At 44.4% G+C, this 21,558-nt stretch overlaps 1 protein-coding gene across 1 annotated transcript in view; it reads right to left on the bottom strand.

Annotated features, from left to right (window-relative positions):
- Positions 1-4,308: 4,308 nt before the first annotated feature.
- iglon5 (IgLON family member 5) overlaps positions 4,309-21,558 on the bottom strand; it is a gene marked incomplete at its 3' end in the record, with an annotated part of 118,606 nt that continues 101,356 nt past the window's right edge. The window contains exons 5-8 of the mRNA XM_079503742.1: positions 10,917-11,048; positions 10,379-10,499; positions 5,557-5,708; positions 4,309-4,412 (exon numbers count right to left, since the gene is read on the bottom strand). Coding sequence (XP_079359868.1) covers positions 4,309-4,412; positions 5,557-5,708; positions 10,379-10,499; positions 10,917-11,048 — 509 coding nt within the window. The remainder of the gene's footprint in view (positions 4,413-5,556; positions 5,709-10,378; positions 10,500-10,916; positions 11,049-21,558) is intronic.

The raw sequence follows: 21,558 nt of genomic DNA, 5'->3' as shown, positions 1-21,558 counted from the left end.
TGATGAATTATGCCCTCTATACTAAGGCTGCTCCATAGACACTTGATCAATCCTGCTTCTGAGGACCTGGTAGTGCAGGCCTGGGAGAAATTGCTCTATTCCAAAGCTATTCTGTCGAATGTATTGATTAACCATTGCGTTTTGAATTGAGTCTGTCAAGGATGTATTCTCTGTAGGGTAAGGTATTAGAGCCGACTATGGTCCAGTATAAAACCAAGAGAAGACTACATTCACACCTGCTTCCAGTTGATATTTTGCCACCATGCCATTGGCCTCTTTTCAAAATGCCACTAAAGCCTATTGTAGTTGATTGCAGTCGATGAACAAATTCTGTGACTTATCAATTCTAACATCTAGGTGCTAAACTCCACTCTGTTGATTATTGACATGTTGAATGCAATGACAAAGTACTTTACAAGCCCAAACTCTAAAACGGATATATTTATGGACATGAAAAACAGTGCCACATACTGCAACTATATGCGCAGCATTCACAGCTTTGTCTCGTACATCTGAGTGCTGCCACCATAATTATTCAACTGCATAAGTCAATAAATCAATACATTCACACCAGGGTGTGCTCAATGTAATTATACACCAAGCAATATTTTTTCTTTTAACTATAGAATAACTGAACCTCTGCCATAGAGGGTTATAAATTCATCCACAATTAGTAGGCCATACTGTATTTGTGATCAAAGCTATGTAAATGCTATTCGTATAGAGTAACCATAAATAACTTGTGATATGCCTTCCTTGGCGGGGGGGGGGGGGGGGGGGGGGGGGGGGTCTATGATAAAGCTTTGAAACATGAGTGTTTGTCTGTATTTCTCCTAAACAAAGGATTGCTCACTGTCTGGTTACTGTCATCCCATCTCCCTGTGGCCCAGAGCGCTGTGGTTTGTATAGTGTAGGTCTCCTCCCATGGTGCACAGTGGACCTAACTGACTTCAAACAGCTCCACAGATGCCCTTGCAGCATGCATCCGGGATTCCACTCTCCCACCTGCAGCCATCATTTACACTTCATGACTCGCTGTGACACTTGTTATTGTTGCCTTTTTTTCTGTACAGATGTCCACTTATCCCCATTCCAGTTTGCCCTGTTTCTTTGCTCCTGGATACTCCACCGATAAAAGCCCCCAAAAAATCCAAACACAATATACAATGCTTTGCTTCCCGTCTGTCTTTTTTTCTTTTCTTTTTTTCAAAATCCACCCATGAACTTACATTGACGTGCTTCTTTTTTTTCCAAACCCACATTGAGAAACATGACAGTATGTTTATTTTTTGTTTTCTTTTGTTTTTGTTCTTTTTCTTCATCAAGGACAGATTATGTACATACAGATGTTATTATGCCACTGACAAACCCAGCGGGATGCTGACATGGAACGGTGCATACATTATGTCGAACGATAAGAGAGACCGGGAGGCTGAGAGAAGAAAAAGCGTCTGGGACAGAAAATAGAAGCACTGACCAAATTACCTGCTCTTGTGCTTGAAATGGAGTCCATTGTAATTTTCCAAGCAACAGAATATGTGTACAACTGATGTGGTTTGTCATACTTGTCTGTATGACAAAGCTTGACAAAGATTGATTACATCTCAGAGGGCATTGTTCAGCGACAAGACTCTTGAGTACAACATGTTTTGTTTTAGATTACATGCTGTTTAAACAGCGCTTCACATCATCTTAAGAGTACTGTACGGAGCAATATTACAACAACAAACATACTTGTTACAGCTTGTCAATGGCAACCGGTTAACATATCACACACAGCTTGAACCATACAGTATCTGATGCCTTTTCGCACAGTAGTAGTTTGGGGTTATTGCTGGTTTCAAACAAAAGCAAACATAAAACACATTCTGACAAACGTACTGAATACTGAGTATGTAAGGTCACAGGAATAGTCGCAGTTCAGCTGAGGTGAAACCATCTCTTCGTCCAGGCTCTATGAGGTGCATTTGCATATAGCCACAGCGATGTGACGATGTTTCTGTGAAGAAGGGAGTTTCACTGGCGTCTGGACATAGTGTGTACAGTACGTGTGTGTGCGTGCGTGCGTGCGTGCGTGCGTGCGTGCGTGCGTGCGTGCGTGCGTGCGTGCGTGCGTGCGTGCGTGCGTGCGTGCGTGTGTGTGTGTGTGTGTGTGTGTGTGTTGGGGGGAGAGGAGGTCATAGGGCCGGTACCTGCATGTCGTGGGAACACGTTTGAGAAGGGACGTGGCACACCAATGCAAGGTTGTCCTTGAAGAGAATTCCTGGCTGTCAGTGGCGGGATTGAGTTTGATTTATGGGGCCATCACAGGCTGGCAGGAGGGGCAGGGTGGAGGGGGGGGGGGGAGAGGGGGGGTGGGCAGGCTTCTTCACTTAGCTAGCCACAGGTAACTGCTAATCACATCTTTATCTCCCAGCGCTCTGGCCGAATAGGGACCGACTTACAGTCACGGGCCAGAGACTTTACATTGTTTCCGATCGTTTATCTAGCTGGTCTGAGAGAGACACGTGATATGAGTGGACAAATATGATGTATATATGTGCATATAATACAGTTAACAGCATGACAAAAAAAAAGTCAAATACATAAAACATTACAAATTATATTACACTTTCATCGACTGCTCCTCGTTTTGGATGAAAAGAATCCCTTGAACTGTTTCAAATGTGTGTTGTTTTTTTTAAAAAGCTTGTCATGGCAAAATAGAGCACATCACTTTGAAAACTTTACAATTTTTTTTTGTTGTTCAATGAGTGTGACTTCTCAGAGCAAAGTACAAAAATTATTATTCCCACACACGGCTCATTACCATCGGATTTTGTTCTTTTTTTTCTCACATGGAATTACTATTCATAATTATTCAAATACTTATTAACATCATTATTCGGTAGTATTATTAACACCAAAAAAGTAAAAGCAGTTAACCTTGCAGAGTAAAACAGACACAGTGCAGGGAGAAGGAGGGGGGGGTGACGGGAGGGAGGAGAGTATGGACTCACAACAGGAACATCTCTAACCGGTACATGCTATCAACAAGCGACAAGGTTGATGGAGCCACAGCTTTGAAGCAGGAGACACAACAGTCTCTTCTTGCTTCTGAAAACCGGAGCAGAGCAGTAGAGAGGCTGATGGGAGATGGAGTTTTTGGCACCCGGAGCAACTGAGGTTGCCAGCTCTGCCTCTCTGTATACTGCGTTTATTTACACTGGGGAGGAAGAGAGAGGAGGCGGGGGAGTGGAGCACATAACACTATAGCAATGCAAAGGGAAGTCGGGGGGGGGGGTTGGGCGGGGGTAGACTAGACAGAGTACACTGAAAGGAGGTCGGAAAGGGCCTGGCGGTGAGGGGGTCTCCTCACATGCGTAAGCTTTGTATAAAGCTCCCAAATAACATAACGGAGGGAGTTGAGTGTGGCACCCTCACAGCCTGCCCTTCTATACATTTTGACATCATTCGAAGCAGGGTCACTGCCACACGGGTTAACATCAGAAAGCCATACGTTGTGTGTGTGTGTGTGTGTGTGTGTGTGTGTGTGTGTGTGTGTGTGTGTGTGTGTGTGTGTGTGTGTGTGTGTGTGTGTGCGTGTGTGTGTGTGTGTGTGTGTGTGTGTGATCAGAGGGTGACGTGTCACATGGCCCGAAGGAAAACCTTCGAAAAGTCACACGACCATCCATTTACAATATCACTATCAAACCCATAAATATCATCCATATTACACCTATTTGAAGTATCATTTCCATAAGGCAAACATTGTAGTAGTCATTAGTCTATTTATATTACATAAATTATTGTCCCGTTAGATTATCTGTTTTTCCCCCATCTATCACCGAGACAGTGATCATCGGTGATAGCATACAACACTATCGACATCACCACGGTGACTGTCATGGCAAATAAAAGGTGAGGAGGAAGGAAGGAAGCACCTCGCCAAGATCCAACGGCAAGGTTGGTGATAGGAAGAGAGAGAGAGAGACAGAGAGTGAGAGAGAGAGAGAGAGAGAGAAATGCAGTGATGGTGCAGGTGTGCTAGATATGGATAATTGGGGGGGGGGGGGGGTGGGAGAGGGGTTCGGGGTTGAGGGGTTGCGGGCGGGGTTTGGGGCAGAGAGGGTAAAGTGGAACGAATGTTTGATGCGACAATGGCTCCTGGTGCAATGCATATTCTCTTTTTTTTGTTGTTCACAGTGATGGGTTCGTAATTAAAGAATTTTTCATTTCCTTCTTCCTTCTGCTGACAGGGGATCGGGGTTTTGGGGGGGGGGGGGGGCTTTAAGGGACGCTTCCGGTCAAACCCTCTTTTTTTCTTCTTTACATCTTCAGCAGAAGAGAGATGGAGAGTGACAGCCAGACACCGACCCCAGCGCTCATCCCCATGTGGAGGGTGACTGCTCCCCCGTATACCGCACCCGGCCCTGCAGGGAGAGAGGAAGGAAAGGACATGAATGAAAGACAGGAAATAAGAGACAGACAGACAGACAGACTTGTAAAAAGTCACAGAAGGCAGAGGAGGCGGGGTGGCTGTTGGAGGGAATGTCAGGGCAGTGACTGGCACACCAATAGGGATGTCACAAAACGTTTTGATTATGACCTCTGATTTTCCGTGCCTGGTCTGGAACGCCAGTGATAGGGTTTTTTTTCAGAATGTTCTAATGATGGCAAAGAGGATAAGGAAGGACGGATGAGAGATAGGCTGACAGGAGGAGCGGCAGTGGCTGCAGCGTAAAATGCCAACGGGGTGCGGGTGGGGGGTGGGGGGTGGAGATGTATGGGGCGGACTCACTGGAGGAAGACTGGGCCCCGAGATAATGGCGGAAGGAATGAAAGGAGATGGAAGAGTCACTTAGGATGGTAATGCCGTTTTTTCACGACGGTGGTATAGGGGAGGTTGCGGTTGTAAGGGGGCTATAGGGAAGGGACTGGGGGATCAGTCATTGGGGACGGCTAATGTGAATTGGGCTGGGAGAGAAATGACAACTTCTTAAGAGAGGACAGAACAGAGTGAGAATGTGTGTGGTGTGTGTGTGTGTGTGTGTGTGTGTGTGTGTGTGTGTGTGTGTGTGTGTGTGTGTGTGTGTGTGTGTGTGTGTGTGTGTGTGTGCGTGCGCGCGTGCGTGCGTGTGTGCATGTGTGCGTGCGCATGCACATAGTGGCATATACAGTACATGTGTGTGGAGAGTGAGATCGTGAGTGAGTACGAGTGGAGGTAATATAGGCAGGCGAAGCTCTAATGGGGCGGAGAATAAAGAAAATGGAGGGGGGGGGGGGGGTTGGGAAGAAAAACGATGCACTGTGCATAGAGGAGAAATAAAACAGAGGAGGCAAATGGGGGAAATGCAGTGTGTCATTGTGTATATACTGCATGTGTGACTATACCAGTGCTGATGTCAGGTCGATACAGTCACGAGGAGGACAGTTTTGTACGCACGTGCGTGCTTATGCGAGACACATACTGCGCGAGGGGGCAAGTGAATTTGTTGAAAAGCTTGTGCATGAGTGTGTGTTTGAGTGCATGCACATACTGTGTGGGCCATGTCATGCGCATGTCTGTTAACTTACGGAACAGCAGCATGCTCGCATTGGAATTTCCCAGACGATTTGAGGCGAAGCAGGTGTAGTTGCCAAAATGTTTGTCTGTCACGTTGGTGAAGAGCAGCAGCGATCGCGTTTTCTCGTTTTTGATCCTCAGGGTGTTGTCATTCTCCACCGGCCTGGGGAATAGGGTGTGAAAGACGCAACGAGGGATAGACAGAGACAGAGGATGAAAAGACAAAAAGTGTGAGAGTCAGAGGATGAGAGGAGTAACGCAACACACGCATCGCACCTACAGTAGCAGAGATTTGTCATACATGGGAGACATTCTTCTCAGCGGTGTGGAGTGCATTAGTTGAACGAATCACTTGCAACTAAGTGATTCAGATTGCCACATCGGAGGTACACCAGTGTTCAAAGAACTCACACGAAATTACAAATGGTGCCATACTGCCATTTGAGATGTATACGGTTTTGGTCAAATATTCTGTAGAAATCTACTAACAAAATGTCATGATATGCAATTTACAATTTAGGCAAATTTAGCAGATGCTCTTAATCCAGAGTGACTTACATTAAGCAAGAACAAAAAGAATGGCAATACATCACATACATAAAAAGTCTACATAGAAATGCTATAAGTCTACATGCGTGCGTGCGTGCGTGCGTGCGTGCGTGCGTGTGTGTGCAAAAAACACAGACATAAACACAGACATGAACACAGACAGTATACACACATAGTCACGTATAGGAGTGGCTAGCACCACTCATAAAATCTCTCTCTCTCTCTCTCTCTCTCTCTCTCTTATATATATATATATATATGGTAATTAGTTTAGGGGCGCAAAATCTAAATATCAAACAATCTGAGCAGTGAGCATTTGCTAGCTGAGCGATCACACCTTTAAAACATCAAAGCGGCAGTAAGAAAAGACCAGAGAGAAAGGAACAGGAGACGGTGGCAAAACTTGTATTTTTACAGTCACCAGCACCCCCTCCTAGCAATGCAGCAGTTCAGGCTGGCATCCGCATCGCTGCCGCCTGTGATGTGGCACCTACAATGCATTTATCATTATGGTGGATGCATGTATTTGACAAGAGAAAAGCTGAAAACCCATTGCACCGGGCCACGTTGTGCAGCTTAGATAGATCTGCAATCTTCTCTACTTTTGCGTGATACTGTCTTTCATACTGAATAAAATCGGGCATTGAAAATATGGAGATACAAGATTTCTGCCAGTCAGGCGAGTTCTTTGGCAACCGTATTAAAAGGTGTACCATGCTCACTGGCATCACCACAGAACTCTCCGTTTTGTAGAGAACTGCTGAAATGACTCATGCCTCAATGCCTCACCCACTGCTGGTGTTGTACTGTAGGTACAGATGTAGATAGATGCAATGAAAGCACTGACAAAAGTAGCTCTGATCGGTGACAAGAACGATGAGCGTGGTGAAGCAGCAGGATTGGAGAAAACAATAGAGACATTGTTTATTTTTTCTAGTGGTTCTCCAAACTAAAGTTTCGGAGATTGTGAATGTTGTCACTAAACTAATACAAGACACAAACACAGACATAACAGAAGGCAATGGAATTGCTGGAGATAACCACAGATCTTGTCTGAGGACCGGTACAGAAAAAGACAACAGCTTGCAGCTTGCAGACAAATGTGAAGCTCAGAACACCCTTGGAAATGTAAGAATAAGAAAAGTGAAATGTCATTTTGACGGGCTTTGTGAAGATAGTGAGTGCTTATCCAACCCAGAAAGCTATTTTAGAGTCAACATTTTCATTGCCAGTCTGGACAAATAATCGACCAAAGATTCACTATGCGAGCAACATCTCACATGTTTGAGGCCCTACAGAACATTGCATGACCCTTCAGCTCATAGGACGTAGGTGATGATGACCTACAACAGTATGTGACAAGGCCACTACAGGGACATATCAACAACGTTCCCTGTATAACTCTTGCCACAGACAACTCTTGTCTGTTTTACAACAGAGGCTGAGCAGCAGTCCTCAGTCTTCCAACTTGTCAAAATGCTGATTGTAGATCATTACTCTGTAACATCCACCTTTGGTGAGGAGTGCACTGCCCTGCTATTGTTTCTGACATTACCTGTGGCAGACCTACCAGCATGGGGGCAGGGGAGGCTGAATGCGCTGGCTATGCTGTCCATTGAAAGTATCAGAGCCCAGGAGTATAACAATATTGTTGAGGATTTTGCTGAACACAGGGCTTGTTGAATGCCATTCAAATACATGAGTGATTGATTTATCTTCTTCATAACAGCTACAGTATAGTTAAATAAACATTCTAGGCAGTTGGTTGATTATGTGACTTCTTGATTTGATTGATTGACTGTCTTGTGTTTGCTGTATATTAGAACAGGCAGTTTTTAGGTTGCTGTGGCTGGGCTGTAATGGGCGGCCACAATAACCAAGGTAAGGTCACTCAGATACATACGTCACATTCTAGGCACCATCAGTCAATGTGTGCAGGGTGGTATGATGATATGTATGAATACTATCTTTGAAGAATGTGACCTTTGTCAAATAATCAATGTGCACACTATATAATTCTATTGAGGTATCTAAAGAGCACAGAGTAAGTTTCTGACCAGGAAGCATGGGCTGTCAGGGCAAGACAGCCAAGAAATCTATTTATTAACACAATCTATGCCAACCTCGAGATATCTCAAGGAAAGCTATTAAACCCTCCTTGGTCATTCACGAGAACACGCGATTTGATAAAAGAGCATTAATCCAGAATTAATAATAATATGTTTATCTTATTTTAGCTTCCGTCGCTAGCCACCGCTTGCTTAATACTGATCACTACTTAGCCCAGCTCACTGTGTCTCTGTCCGTGGTGCTGATATGGTCAAATCCTCTATTCTGACTTTCTGTATTTGGGTCCCAATGAAAATATTGTTGCATCATGCAGTACTTGAACTTTGCTGGGGGAAAATGGGAAAAAATAAACTGCAGGAACAGGCGGTATAATGGACACAAATCAGTTGGGAGTGGGCGAGCAAGGGATTCAAGTCCAGTTCACACCAATGATTCACGCCGCAACGAGTTCAGTTGCAACGTACAACCTCTTGCAACTATAGGGATGTCCCGATCAAATTTTTTTGCTCCCTATCCGATTCTGATCATTTGATTTTGAGCCGATTTTTCCCGATCTGATATTTATATTATATAGAACACCCGAAATCACAGACAATATCCAGTCTAATATCATGATATGGAAATAATATTGATACTAGGGATGTCCCGATCACATTTCTTGGCTCCCGATCCGATTCCGATCATTTGAAAATGACGTGATCTGCCCCGATTTCCGATCACCCGATCCGATCGGGACAACCCTACTTGCAGTTGCAAGAGAATAATTTTGCATTGTAACCTTATAAAACTGGAGAGTCCAGACTTGGTGACATCCAGGCAGCTAGCTGCGACCGACTGCCGTTTCCGTGATGTGATTTTTTCAAAAAGGTTAACGAGCTGGTCTTCTCTCCACCATTGTTTTCTGTATGTTTATAGCATTCGTATGAGGGATCTCAGAGACATTTACATGCTCACGCTTGTTGCTGATACGTATTTATAATGTTTTACACCTTCTGGAAACTTTTGCTTGCAAATAAACAAGTTGAATGTCTTGCAACTCAATGAGCCATTATGAGACGTCCTGCAATGGGGCAATTCAGACCTCTGCAATTTTCCTCTGTTATGGTTATTATTGTTACAATTATTATTATGATTGGTGGTTTATTGTGATTATAAATATATACCGGTATTTGGCTTAATGCTGTATATATATTAATATGAGGATAGGGAGCTATCTTTGATATCTCTATAGATAAGTAGTGTTATGAACACTGGGTTGGACAATGGATCAATCCCTGGCTACTGATTGGCTGCCGGTCATGTGGGGCTCTGCTGACCAGGGAGCTCCACACTACTTGAATCATTCTGTTGCTGGAGCCCAGTGGGGAAACATCACTTGGATCTTTCCCCCGATCCGTTCCACTACGTGCCCTTGACCTAGTGTGTTAACCAAACTGCCTTATTACTTTTGCTAAGTTATGCTCCCTTAGGACAGGCGCTGGCTCTACTGTATTGTTAGAGATCTGAATTTTAGCCCCTCTACTTTTAGGACTGTAAAATTTACATTGTTAGCAAAATATATACCCTTAATGGTGTGTGTGTGTGTGTGTGTGTGTGTGTGTGTGTGTGTGTGTGTGTGTGTGTGTGTGTGTGTGTGTGTGTGCACGCGCGTTCTTGTTCAACTATTAACCTGAATGCACTAGGGCCCATTATAATAGTGTGCACTAGGGGACCCACCATAACTACCTCATGCCACTGGTTCTTCTGGAGAGTGCCCACATGACACACCATACATCCAAACACGGTTCCTGTTTCACCTTGTGCTAATAGTCAAATCTAACTGCTCATAAATAACAGTGACCTCCTGCTGGGGCTCATTATACTCTATTAACATCTCTCTCTCTCTCTCTCTCTCTCTCTCTCTCTCTCTCTGGTTGGCACAGGCTTGGCTTGTCTAACTGCTCCTCTCTCCCTCTCTTTCACCTCTTGTCACGCCAAATTGCCCTCTCTTCTCCTACAATCACAGCGACTTTTGGAGTTGGAATGGGGCAGCTAAAATGCCAGAAAGACATTTAAAAAACAAATGGTCTCTGGCCATCGTAATGTTGTTTCTGTTCACTACAGAAGAATACAAAATGGCAATTTAGTTATGGCGGACAGATGGCGATACCAAAGGTCAGGCCAACAGACGAGAGCCAATCAAACAGTTAAATTGTGATTGGGCCACAGTCTCACCTGCGGTCGTCTCTGTACCACTCGAAGGAGGCTGTGGGCACCGCCATGGCTTCACACCGCAAGATGGCCGTTTTCCCCAGTTGGGCTGGCATATTCTTCACATCTGTGATCATGGGTGGGTCTAGTGGGGGGAAGGTGGGGGGCAGGGATGGCGAGACATAAGGAGAAAATTAAACGGTTAGTGTACAACTTGAAGGCGAGAGTCAGGTTGTTGCAGGTAAATCCACAAGGTCAAAGAGAAAAACATAAAACACAATTGAGATGTATTAAAGCACATGAATTCATACATACTAATGCATAAAATGTACATATATTATCATTAATACATGATTGTGTTATCTTGTGGGCGGGTGAGTGTGAGCTGAGTTATTACTGTGTGTGTGTGTGTGTGTGTGTGTGTGTGTGTGTGTGTGTGTGTGTGCGTGCGTGCGTGCGTGCGTGCGTGCGTGCGTGCGTGCGTGCGTGCATGCGTGCGTGCGTGCGTGCGTGCGTGCGTGTGTTGGGGGGGGGGGTGCACAGTGAGGATAGGTTTACTTACAGTTGACCGTGACCTTGACCTTGTGTTTGTCAGGCGGAGCCACTCCATTGTTGGTTATGCATTCGTAGTCCTCACCCTGTTGCCTCTTGATCTCTGTGATGTCCAGGAACTCCCCATCACTCACCAAGCCATCTGAGGGGACAGAGCACAGGCCAAACGGCCCATGTATGCTGAGTGATGACTCATGTCGTTACACATCATAATACAAGAGCCACAAATAGCAAGCTCACAGCTTGCAGATCGGGTATGTTTCCGCACGGGACACGACTACGGATCTAGGATCTGTGAAGTGTTCTTTCTTTTGTGGTGAGCCGGATGTGCTTGAATTTTGCCGCTAAATCTGCTCCCTTCTGTTGTGTCTCTATCTGTATTCTTTTACTGCCTGCAGTAAAGACAGGCATTCCCCTCAGGATCAAGAAGGTGTTAACTTAACTTAACGTAACTTACCTATCTTTCTTTGACTGAGAGTGACTTAAGATTTAAAAAAGGCAGGGCAGCCTATTCTAACAGCTAACCTAAAGACAGAGCATTTAGGGATGCGACAATACGTGAGCTATCAAGTTGATACAACATTGATCGGGTATTAACTTCAATACTGAAAGCGCCACATGTGACCTCAAAGCATTTTAACAGCATCACTCGTGGCTTTTTCACATGTAGCCCTGGAAGTGTTAAGCCCTTTGGCTGCCAAGGCTTGTTGGAAGGATTTTACTCTCTTATGCAGTACTAGTATATGGGACTTAACAATAAAGAATATTGAATCTTGGAGGATTTCTCAGATAGAGAAAAGCAGATTACATCCACTTTACTTTGTTGCCTAATGTTGTGAGTCTGCATGGCTCAGTAAATGTGCAGTATCGCTGCTTGGTATCGAGCGGTATACTTTACATTTATTGTGGTTACAAATACATCCACTATCATCATCCACTATTGTCATTTCTGAGTGAATGTGGCCCCTTAGACAGCAATGACAACATTACAGTTGAGGTCTCATGAGAATTTGTGAGTTTTACTTCAAAACAAAGGACAAACACAATTCTCAACGAGGTGTGCACGTGTGGGCTTGTATGGTACGCTATTCAGTAAGAAGAAGATGTGGATGTTATTTGCTGTTGACAAACTCCCAGGTGCCCCCAAAAGAGAATTAGGCTGTCTCGCACTCTGGCGGTCCCCCCTTTTCCTCAGGGCAGACAATGACCGAATCTCTGCAGGAGAGAGAAAGTCATGGGGATGGGCAAGACGTTATTGCTTCTGTGTGCAAGGGAATGGATGTTGTGTGTTATTAGAACGACAGTGACAGAGAGAAAAAGAAAGAATGAGAGAAAAGAACAGGAAGAGAGAGAGAGAAATAAGAGTGCAACCCTCCCCTTGCCGCCGCAAGTCTCAGCAGCCAGCTGTCTCACAGCCTCTGAAACCATTAAGCCTTTTTTATTCTTTACTCCTCCTTACCCCATTAAAGAAGTCAGACTGCGGAACACGACATAATACATAATCTTGCCGCTAACAAGGAAATCCAGCGCTTAAATTGCCCCTCACTTTTCCCTTTCAAAGTCCCTCCCAAACAAAACCGACATCAGTCAGGGGACCTTCATATCCTCTCCTCGCAAACACACAAATCACCCGCACCACCAAACTCCCCAATCCTTCTACACATATGCCTCACCATCCTCTCACCCTTAAAGCATGCCTGGTCTGTGACGACGATGCCAACACGCGAGAAAAAGACGCTAAACGGCACGATAATTCCTGTCAGAGATTAGCGCGGCGGCTTCTAATTGAAGATTATACTGGAGGATTATTAGCATGGCTACTGAGCTGGAGACGATTATTCGCAGCTGCTGCCGTGGCGGCAGGCGGGCTGAGTAGTAGGGACAATGTCGTTGTCGACGGCTCCAATGTGTGGGGTGGCTGGCTATGGGGTGTGTGTGTGTGTGTGTGTGTGTGTGTGTGTGTGTGTGTGTGTGCGTGCGTGCGTGCGTGCGTGCGTGCGTGCGTGCGTGCGTGCGTGCGTGCGTGCGTGCGTGCGTGCGTGCGTGCGTGCGTGCGTGTAGGGGGGGTTTACAGCAATGTTATTCACTCATTCCATTAGCCTAATAAATATAGCTCCCTTGCGACATCTCTGCCGAGCAGGCTGAGCACCCAACTCTGCCCGCGGGGGAAGGCGATGCAGGGGGGATGAACGGGAGAAAAAAAAAAGAAAAGATAGAATCAGACAGCTAGCACTGGAGGAATTACAGAGAGAGGTCTGATACAGATGACTTCCAAGAAATAAAAAGCACTGGGGAAGAAGGGGAAAATGAGAGAAATTGAGCGCGAGAGAATGCATTAGAGAGACAAGGAGAGTAGTAGTTTGTAAGGTTGAGAAAATACAGTGTATGTGTGGGGAAGTATTAAAGGCGAGACCGAGAGACAGAGAGGGAGAGAATGATAAAGCGAAGCATGAAAGAAGTTCTGCAGACAAGAGTTACTAAGGCAGAGTTCAACACAGAGAGACCCATAAGTCGGGTATTCTCATGAGTGCCAGGGAATGGTCTTTTTTGCAAAACTGTAAATTCTCTGAAGGTGTGTGTGTGTGTGTGTGTGTGTGTGTGTGTGTGTGTGTGTGTGTGTGTGTGTGTGTGTGTGTGTGTGTGTGTGTGTGTGTGTGTGTGTGTGTGTGACGTGTCAGACTCTCTCGGCACAACCCAGGTGTGCCCCCCGTTCATCTGTCTTTTACTCATCACTCTCTCTCTCCAACACCCACAAGAGTTCTGGCCCCACAATGCCTGCTGCTCTGGTCTGGTGGGAGATCGTATCTGACTCCAACAGACCCCTAGCCTTCCAACAATGCCCAGTAAAATACAGCTCCATCAACCACTTACGGCTTCTAAAGGAGCCTGACTCCTGACCACTAGAGATTGTTGGATCGCACATGAGACAAGAGGTAGATGTGGGAATGAAAGGGAGTAAAAGAAAAGGATCAAGGGGTCAGGTCTGCCCTGCAGTGAAACTGTAGTATTTTCTTGCGGCTGTGTGTGTCTACCAGGAGCTTGATTTCTCTGCACATCTGATCCATAGCCATTCACGAAGCTCGTCGTCAGCGGGTGTAGCTGGGCTCAGAATAGATGAAGTTGGTTGAGATTCACTCAGGGGTTGACACAAGGTCTCATGGCACTTGCCCATCGGGCAAGTACAGGTGATGTTCTACTTGCCCTAAGGTCATGTGCACTTGCCCGAAAAGTAAATCGTCCATTATAAAATAATAGGTACATTTTGAATTACTGTTAAATTAATATTTAAAATTAAGTATTAAGCAGTGGTTTAGCTAACTTCATTGTAATGTTTACACAGCACTGAAAGAAAGCAACCACAGTCTCTGTTTTTAGTATGATAACTAAAAGGGTGTTGTTTTGAGCAGGCAGCATGTGTTCTTGTTTTGCCACAAGTCATGATGCAATTTGCTGAGAGTAAACCGTTCTGGTGAATTACTGTGATGTAAAGTGCTTGAGTGCTAAGTGGCTATATGATTAGCTTTAAGACTCTCTCCAGTTGTATGGTTCATAATGTAAGCTGAATTGCACATCTAGATTTCTGTCTCTCAATTTATTTCAAGGCCTACCCTTAGTCCAGGCATGTCCAAAGTCCTCACAGCTTCCTTCCTAAAATATATATAAAACTAAACATTTTAACAACACAAACAACAAATTGTCCGTAGACAATTACATATTAATCTGGGGTTCCTTGACGTGAAAAAAATTGGGAACCAGTGAACCACTGGTTTAAACAACATTAGGAAGCAATCCCAAATAAGCAACTACTGTACCATTTAGAAACAAGTCCAAATAAGCAACTACACTTGCTTAGAAACAAGCCCCCTCTCCCCAACTACCAATATTTACAAGCGACATTACAGAAAAACAAGCCAAAGGTTGCTTATAATAAGCAGACATGGCAACACTGGCTGTGACAACTGAATAGGAAGTGAAGCACACATACAAGGAGCCCCAGCCATAGATATAAAGGCTAGATGGCTCAAGGCGGAGTAGCCGACGACGTAGTTCACCCAGCGGCCATCTTGCTGAGGTGCTACAGTATAGTATGTTCTATGGCAGCTCAAACAAAAATATAAGTATGCGGAAGTCTCTTACGTTTATAACAAAAAAATAAAAAAGTTATGGTTATTTAAATAGTACATGCCCCATAGACACAATGTTATGCTGCACCTAAGTAAGATGGCCGCCACGTAGCAACGTCGCTCTCCTTTCTTATATCTATGGCCCCAGCAAGCACCTTGGGAAACAGGAAGGGAAGGATGCACTGGTATATATTGCAATGATGCTGAAACTCCAATCAATCTAGGTGGCGGTAATGCACCAATCCAGGTTGCCAACCGCCATAAAACCTGACAGAAGAAGAAGAAGAAGGATGCACTATACCAAAGATGGTTTATGTATGAAGATGGGTCAATTGGTCAATTGGCTTCAATGGAGCCACTAGAGGCGAAATGGTACACAAAGCCTACAAATGGTCTCCTAAATATAGTAGGCGTGGTTTGCTCCCCCCCCTGACAACAACACTGTTTCCACACTCAGTCTAGTAGGTGGCGGTAATGCACCATTTAGGTTTGCCAACCACCATGAAACCCGATAGAAGAAGAAGACAACAACACTGACAAGTCATTTAACAAAGTACATTGAAAACAACTGACAAGGTGTACTTTTGAAATAGTCGTTTTAGTTTCTCGAAGTCCTCCAACCATATAAATTCATGATTTGGATCTATCTCATTAAAAAGTCTCTCCCTAATAGAGTTGTAGAATGGACAATAAAAAACTAAATACTTTTCATTTTCAATTTCCTTTAGATCACACAGACTACATAATCTATCCTCCTCAACCGTGCCTACATATCTGCCTGTCTCAATATGCAGACCAAGTATGCCAGCTCTAATTTGGGCACATAAGGATAATTTCTAATCGTTTTAAATATGTCCATTCATTTCACATTATAATATTCACATATTCTCATCTTATATATAAATATGGGGTCAGAGCCCCCTATGTGTCCGTGAAATTGCAGATGGACAGAGAGAGGCTTCCGGACTCATCTCAAATCTTGCGAGAGTTTGTTGCTGGGATAAAGAAATGTCATTAACAAAGTAGATTTTCTCCTGATTTGCCTCGCTAAAAGAAGCCATTTTACTATGAATATCTTGTAAATATTGTGTGCCTTGTGATGATTTGGTCCAGTATTTAGTTCAGTGACCATGGAGTTAAGGAATGGTTCAGAAGCTGTGTTCACGTTCACTCTCCCATTGGAAATGAATAGACTCCAACATTCTTCCTGTCTCCTAATAATGTTACCGCCCACCTCACGCAGATACAGGAAGTAAAGCAAAGTTGGCCTCTCTTGCTAATTCTCCTCTTGGACTATGTATACACTATACAGGCTATACAGGTGTATGTTTGTCTGCTGTTGCTAGTGAGTTGTGACTTGTGACAGGGTACAGTGTACTGTATTACAGTATATGTGGCTGATGATATGATAATGATATGATAATGATATGTGCAGTGCTAAGCATCCAAGGCTGAGTGAGAAGATGGCAGCCAGGAGAATGAGGCTTGGAGGAGGGTGGAGATGACTGGAGAGGCCGCTGGAGGGCTCATCAAGAACTAGAGAGAGAGCCAGATCAGGCTCTATCTCTCTATCCATGGGTTCCAAAATTTGACCCGGCATCACTTACACAAAAGACGGCTTAAGGTAGGAAGTAGGAACTTTGTTTCTTTGCTGCTGCTGCTGCTGCTGCTGCTTGTGTTGTCTGCTGTGTGTATACTAGTGTGATTCAAGCTGGTGTACTGTTTGGGACCTGATGATGACTGGGTTGCAATGAAACATTTTCAGTGACTTTGTGTGTGTGTGTGTGTGTGTGTGTGTGTGTGTGTGTGTGTGTGTGTGTGTGTGTGTGTGTGTGTGTGTGTGTGTGTGTGTGTGTGTGTGTGTGTGTGTGTGTGTGTGTGTGTGTGTGTGTGTGTGTGTGTGTGTGTGTGTGTGTGTGTGTGTGTGTGTGTGTGTGTGTGTGTGTGTGTGTGTGTGTGTGTGTGTGTGTGTGTGTGTGTGTGTGTGTGTGTGTGTGTGTGTGTGTGTGTGTGTGTGTGTGTGTGTGTGTGTGTGTGTGTGTCCGAGCACGGAAAGCTGCAACATGGTAACTCTGTCACTTCTCGACCGCGGGCCGGGCCGCCCCCCTGGCACGTTCCTGGGGGTCTGGATGTTGCGGGGAGTCGGGAACCCCCACACAGTAACTTTTTAAAGATTTGTTTTTGGCTTTTCTGCCTTTGTTTGATAGTATCAAGTATCAAGATTGACAGGAAAGAGGGAGAGAGAGAAGGGGAGAGATATGCAGCCAAGGTCATCATGACTCAAACACACAACGTGCTGTCAGGCCAAAGCCTATACGTGGCATGTGCCTGGACCACTTGGCCAGCATGTGCCTGGACCACTTGGCCAGCATGTGCCTGGACCACTTGGCCAGCATGTGCCTGGACCACTTGGCCAGCAGGCGCCCCAGGAAACGTGGCTTAGTTGAGAGGAGTGAAGTGTAGTTGAATAAATCTTACAAGCTTCGTCTCAGATTTATGCTGAGACGAAAAGAAAAACTTAACTAGTATAAATCAACCCATTTCAACCAATTATAATGAGTAACATATTAAATTATTTAAATGCAATGCAGTTGTTCCACTTGGGTTGGCTGTCAGTTTTCTCCCCACCAGTTCTGGGTGACTGACGTGCCCTGCCATGCAACCTCATCCTTCTCTGTCTGACATCCTTTTCTGTCTGACCCGTGGTAGGTCCCCGTAGAGACGTAGAGCATGGGCTTTTAACCGCTGGTATTGCAGGTGGTCCCTGGCCAATAATAATAAATAAATAAAAGTTTTACTCCTTTTTTTTAGGCAAGCTAGCCCCTCCAATGCATGGCTATTGAAGATTACGTCATAGCCATGTCTATGGACTTCAATGTGTGTTTAGAGCACTTCTGGCATGAATCGTTTGCCAGCATCAGTTGAAAACCCTTGCCCTATTAAGGAGTTGGGCCCTTAATAATAATAATAATAATAATAATAATAATAATAATAATAATAATAATAATAATAATAAAACATTATTTATATAGCACCTTTCAAAATTGCATTACCAAGTGCTTTACATAGACAACCAGCAAATTAAGCAGCAGAAAACATTTCAATAAACAACAAAACATAATAAGCAGCAGGGAAAAAAACTAAAATATTAATAGAGTTTGGCAGTGAAGGCTAATCTATAAAAGTGGGTTTTCAAAAGGGATTTAAAAGAGGACACTGATTCAGCGAGCTTTATCTCTAAGGGCAGTGTGTTCCAAAGTTTAGGCGCTATGATGCTGAAAGCCTGATCTCCTTTGGACTTTTGGGGATCTAGAAGCTCTTTGGTTGAAGATTTCAGGCAGCGAGTTGGGACATAGGGGGGGATTAGATAGGCGATGTAGGGTGGAGCGAGACCGGACCTGGCCTTGTATATGGTGAGAAGGAGTTTGAAATCGATTCTGGAGGAGATTGGGAGCCAGTGTAGGGACGCTAAGTTGGAGCCAGTTGGAGCCAGTTAAAAGGCGAGCAGCAGCATTCTGTACTAATTGAAGCCGAATAGATTTTTTTGTGAGGCAGGTATACAGGGAGTTACAGTAGTCTAAGTGTGAGAAGATAAATGCATGTATGACTTTTGTCAGGTCAGGGGTGGATAGAAATTATTTGATTTTAGAGATGTTTCTTAAGTGATAAAATGAGGATTGAATGACTTTCTTGATTCCAACGGCATGCACTGCATGATTATTTTGTACCAATCTTTCTTGGTGGTTTCTCATTAATCCAAGACAACAGAATATTTTTCCTAGCAGCATAAATTAAGAGATTAAACAGACGCGTATGGAACTTGTTTACAATCTTATCAGGCAGCCCAAGAATCGCGGCAGACATTTTTCGTTCAGCATAGAGGAGCTTACCTCCTCCCTCGCCCTGTTACAGTCAGGGGTCCCCCAGGGATCGATCTTAGGACCTATTTTATTTTAGAATCAATGGGAAGATGTGTCGTCGGTGTAGAAATGAAAATTTATATTATGGTTACGAATAATCTCTCCTAGGGGAAGCAGGTAGAGGGAGAATAAAATAGGTCCTTTGATCGATCCCTGGGGGACCCCTGACTGTAACAGGGCGAGGGAGGAGGTAAGCTCCCCTATGCTGACCGAAAAATGTCTGCCGCTCGATTTAAACCGTTGGAGGGCAACACCAGAGATGCCCACAACCTTCTCCAGTTGGTTAATGAGTGTCAGGTGGTCAATGGCTCCACAGCCAAGGGGCGCCTGTTGGGAAATCCTCAATGTTGCGTAAGAGTGAGACGTCATCGAAAAACTCCCTCCCCTGTTTAGCCGATGAAAACGAAAATCTTAAAACATTAATAACTCGCGATCTAAATCATCCCGTCTAATTATGAAAAAAGATCCTGTGTTAATGAAATAAAAATGTATAAAAAAAAATCCTGTGTTAGACGGCCCTCCGCGGTCCAGTCGCTAGTCGCGATAGATTTATTCTTACCTCCCGTTGTTGTCGATCGACTCTAGAGTGGTGTGGCTATTGTTAGCTGCTACACACACATTCACAACAACATCCGGTGCGTCGGTAAAAGTGGTCCGTGTTTATAAATCGAATGGGCTAATGTAATGGATTAAATAACCCCGGGCAAATAAAGTGTAATTAAAAGTGCAATTCAAGTCAAGCAGGATGAGAAGAGAACAATGACCAGCGTCTGCAGATAACAGGAGGTCATTGGTTACTTTCAAAGGGCAGTTTCTGTGCTGTGGCGGGTGCGGAATCCCGATTGAAATTTCTCAAAGAGGTTGTTATTATTCAGATGGGTTAGAAGCTGAGCAAAGACCAACCTTTTCTACGACTTTGGAAAGGAAATTTAGAAATAGGTCTATAGTTATTCAGGGTGGAGGGATCACGGTTAGGGTTTTTTAGCAGAGGACTGACCATAGCAGTTTTTTTTTTTAAATATGAATTACTGCTAAAATATGGGGACCAACAGTCGGAAGAATTTCCTTCAAAAGACCAGTTGGAATAATGTCCAATACACAGGAGTTGGATTTCATGTGAGTGATGGTTTTTGACAGGGTTTCTAAAGAGATACTCTCAAAGGAGGAGAAAACACCATTCGGGAGGCCAGGGGTTTGACCCAGCATCAATGGGGTTATTTAAAGAGGATTGAGCTGAGGCCATATTCAGTCTAATTAGAAGCTTTCTGTAAAAAAATTGCTCACAACGAACATGAGACACGGCAACATTTTGCATGGCAAGTAACATTTTTTGGACCAACAACACGCTCAACTGTCCTGAACAGGGTTCGAGGGTTATGTTGGTTATTACAAATATTATACTCTCGCATCTTTAACTGCTTGGTTATAGGATTTCATGAGAGCTCTGAGACTTTCATTGAAAACAAGGGATTTGGTGGTTTTCCACTTGCGTTCTATTTGTCTTAGTTCTCTCTTTAGAGCTCGAGTATGGTCATAAGCCAGGGTTCAGTTCTAATAGACACTTTATTCCTAATTTTAAAAGGCGCTACTAGGTCTAACGTAGCCTGGCAGGAGGCATTAAAATAGGTGAGCTGTTTGTCAGTGGACTGGGTAAAAACAGGGGCGATGGTAGAGGCATTAAAAGCACTGATAAATCTGGTGGCAGTTGAGAGGGAATCCTAAAGGATCCCAACACTATACTGATCACGCAAGGACAGTGATAGTGAATGTTTAACTCCCATCATAAGTGGTGTAAAGTAACTAAGTACATTTACTAAAGTACTGTACTTAAGTACAAGTTTGAGGTAGTTATACTTTACTGGAGTATTTTCAAAATGTCAGTAATTCTACTCCACTACATTTCAAAGGCAAATATTGTACTTTTTACTCCACTACAATTATTTGAAAACTGTAGTTACTAGTTACTTTGTAGATTGTAGGGCTGACCTCGATTTGTCGAATAGTCGACTAATCGATCGGAACGGGTCTCAGTCGACTGACAACCTCTCAGTCGATGTTCACCAAAAAAAAACAAAAAAACAGTCGGGACGATTTTTTTCTTTTGGGCCGGGTGGAAAACCCCTCCTCCGTTATAATGGTATGCCCCCAGTCCCCGCACCGCAGCATCGGGGAACACTCTGGCAGCCAGAGTAAAGGCTGGGAGGGACCGAGCCGAGGGAGGCTACTGTACTGTAGCCTACATGTTGTTTATGCTCCGGAGTCCAGACCCATGCAGTTTAATAATATAGTCACAACAGAATGCACACTGCTGTCTCGTGTCTCATCACAATCCCAATGCGCCACCCGTGAAGTCGGGGGGAAAATAAAAAACAGGCTGCTAGTGTTAGTGTAGGGTCGGGGATCGTTAGCTTAGCGCGTAGCTACTGATTCAACCCACTGATTGAACTTCATCTCCGCCTGTAATCTAGGTTATTTTTTTATTGACAACGTGAACGAACCCCGACACCAGCGCTGCAAAAATAGACAGATCTACAAGCTCTCAACGCGTAGCGAACGGCGCTGCAAAAACAGGCAGGACGCGATGCCTTGAGAGCTTGTGGATCAGCCT

This window comes from Electrona antarctica, assembly GCF_951216825.1.
Source record: "Electrona antarctica genome assembly, chromosome: 6".
In the NCBI taxonomy this organism is placed as follows: Eukaryota; Metazoa; Chordata; class Actinopteri; order Myctophiformes; family Myctophidae; genus Electrona; species Electrona antarctica.
The sequence above is the reverse complement of the archived record's forward strand: the minus strand, read 5'-3'. Positions and strand labels throughout refer to the sequence as shown.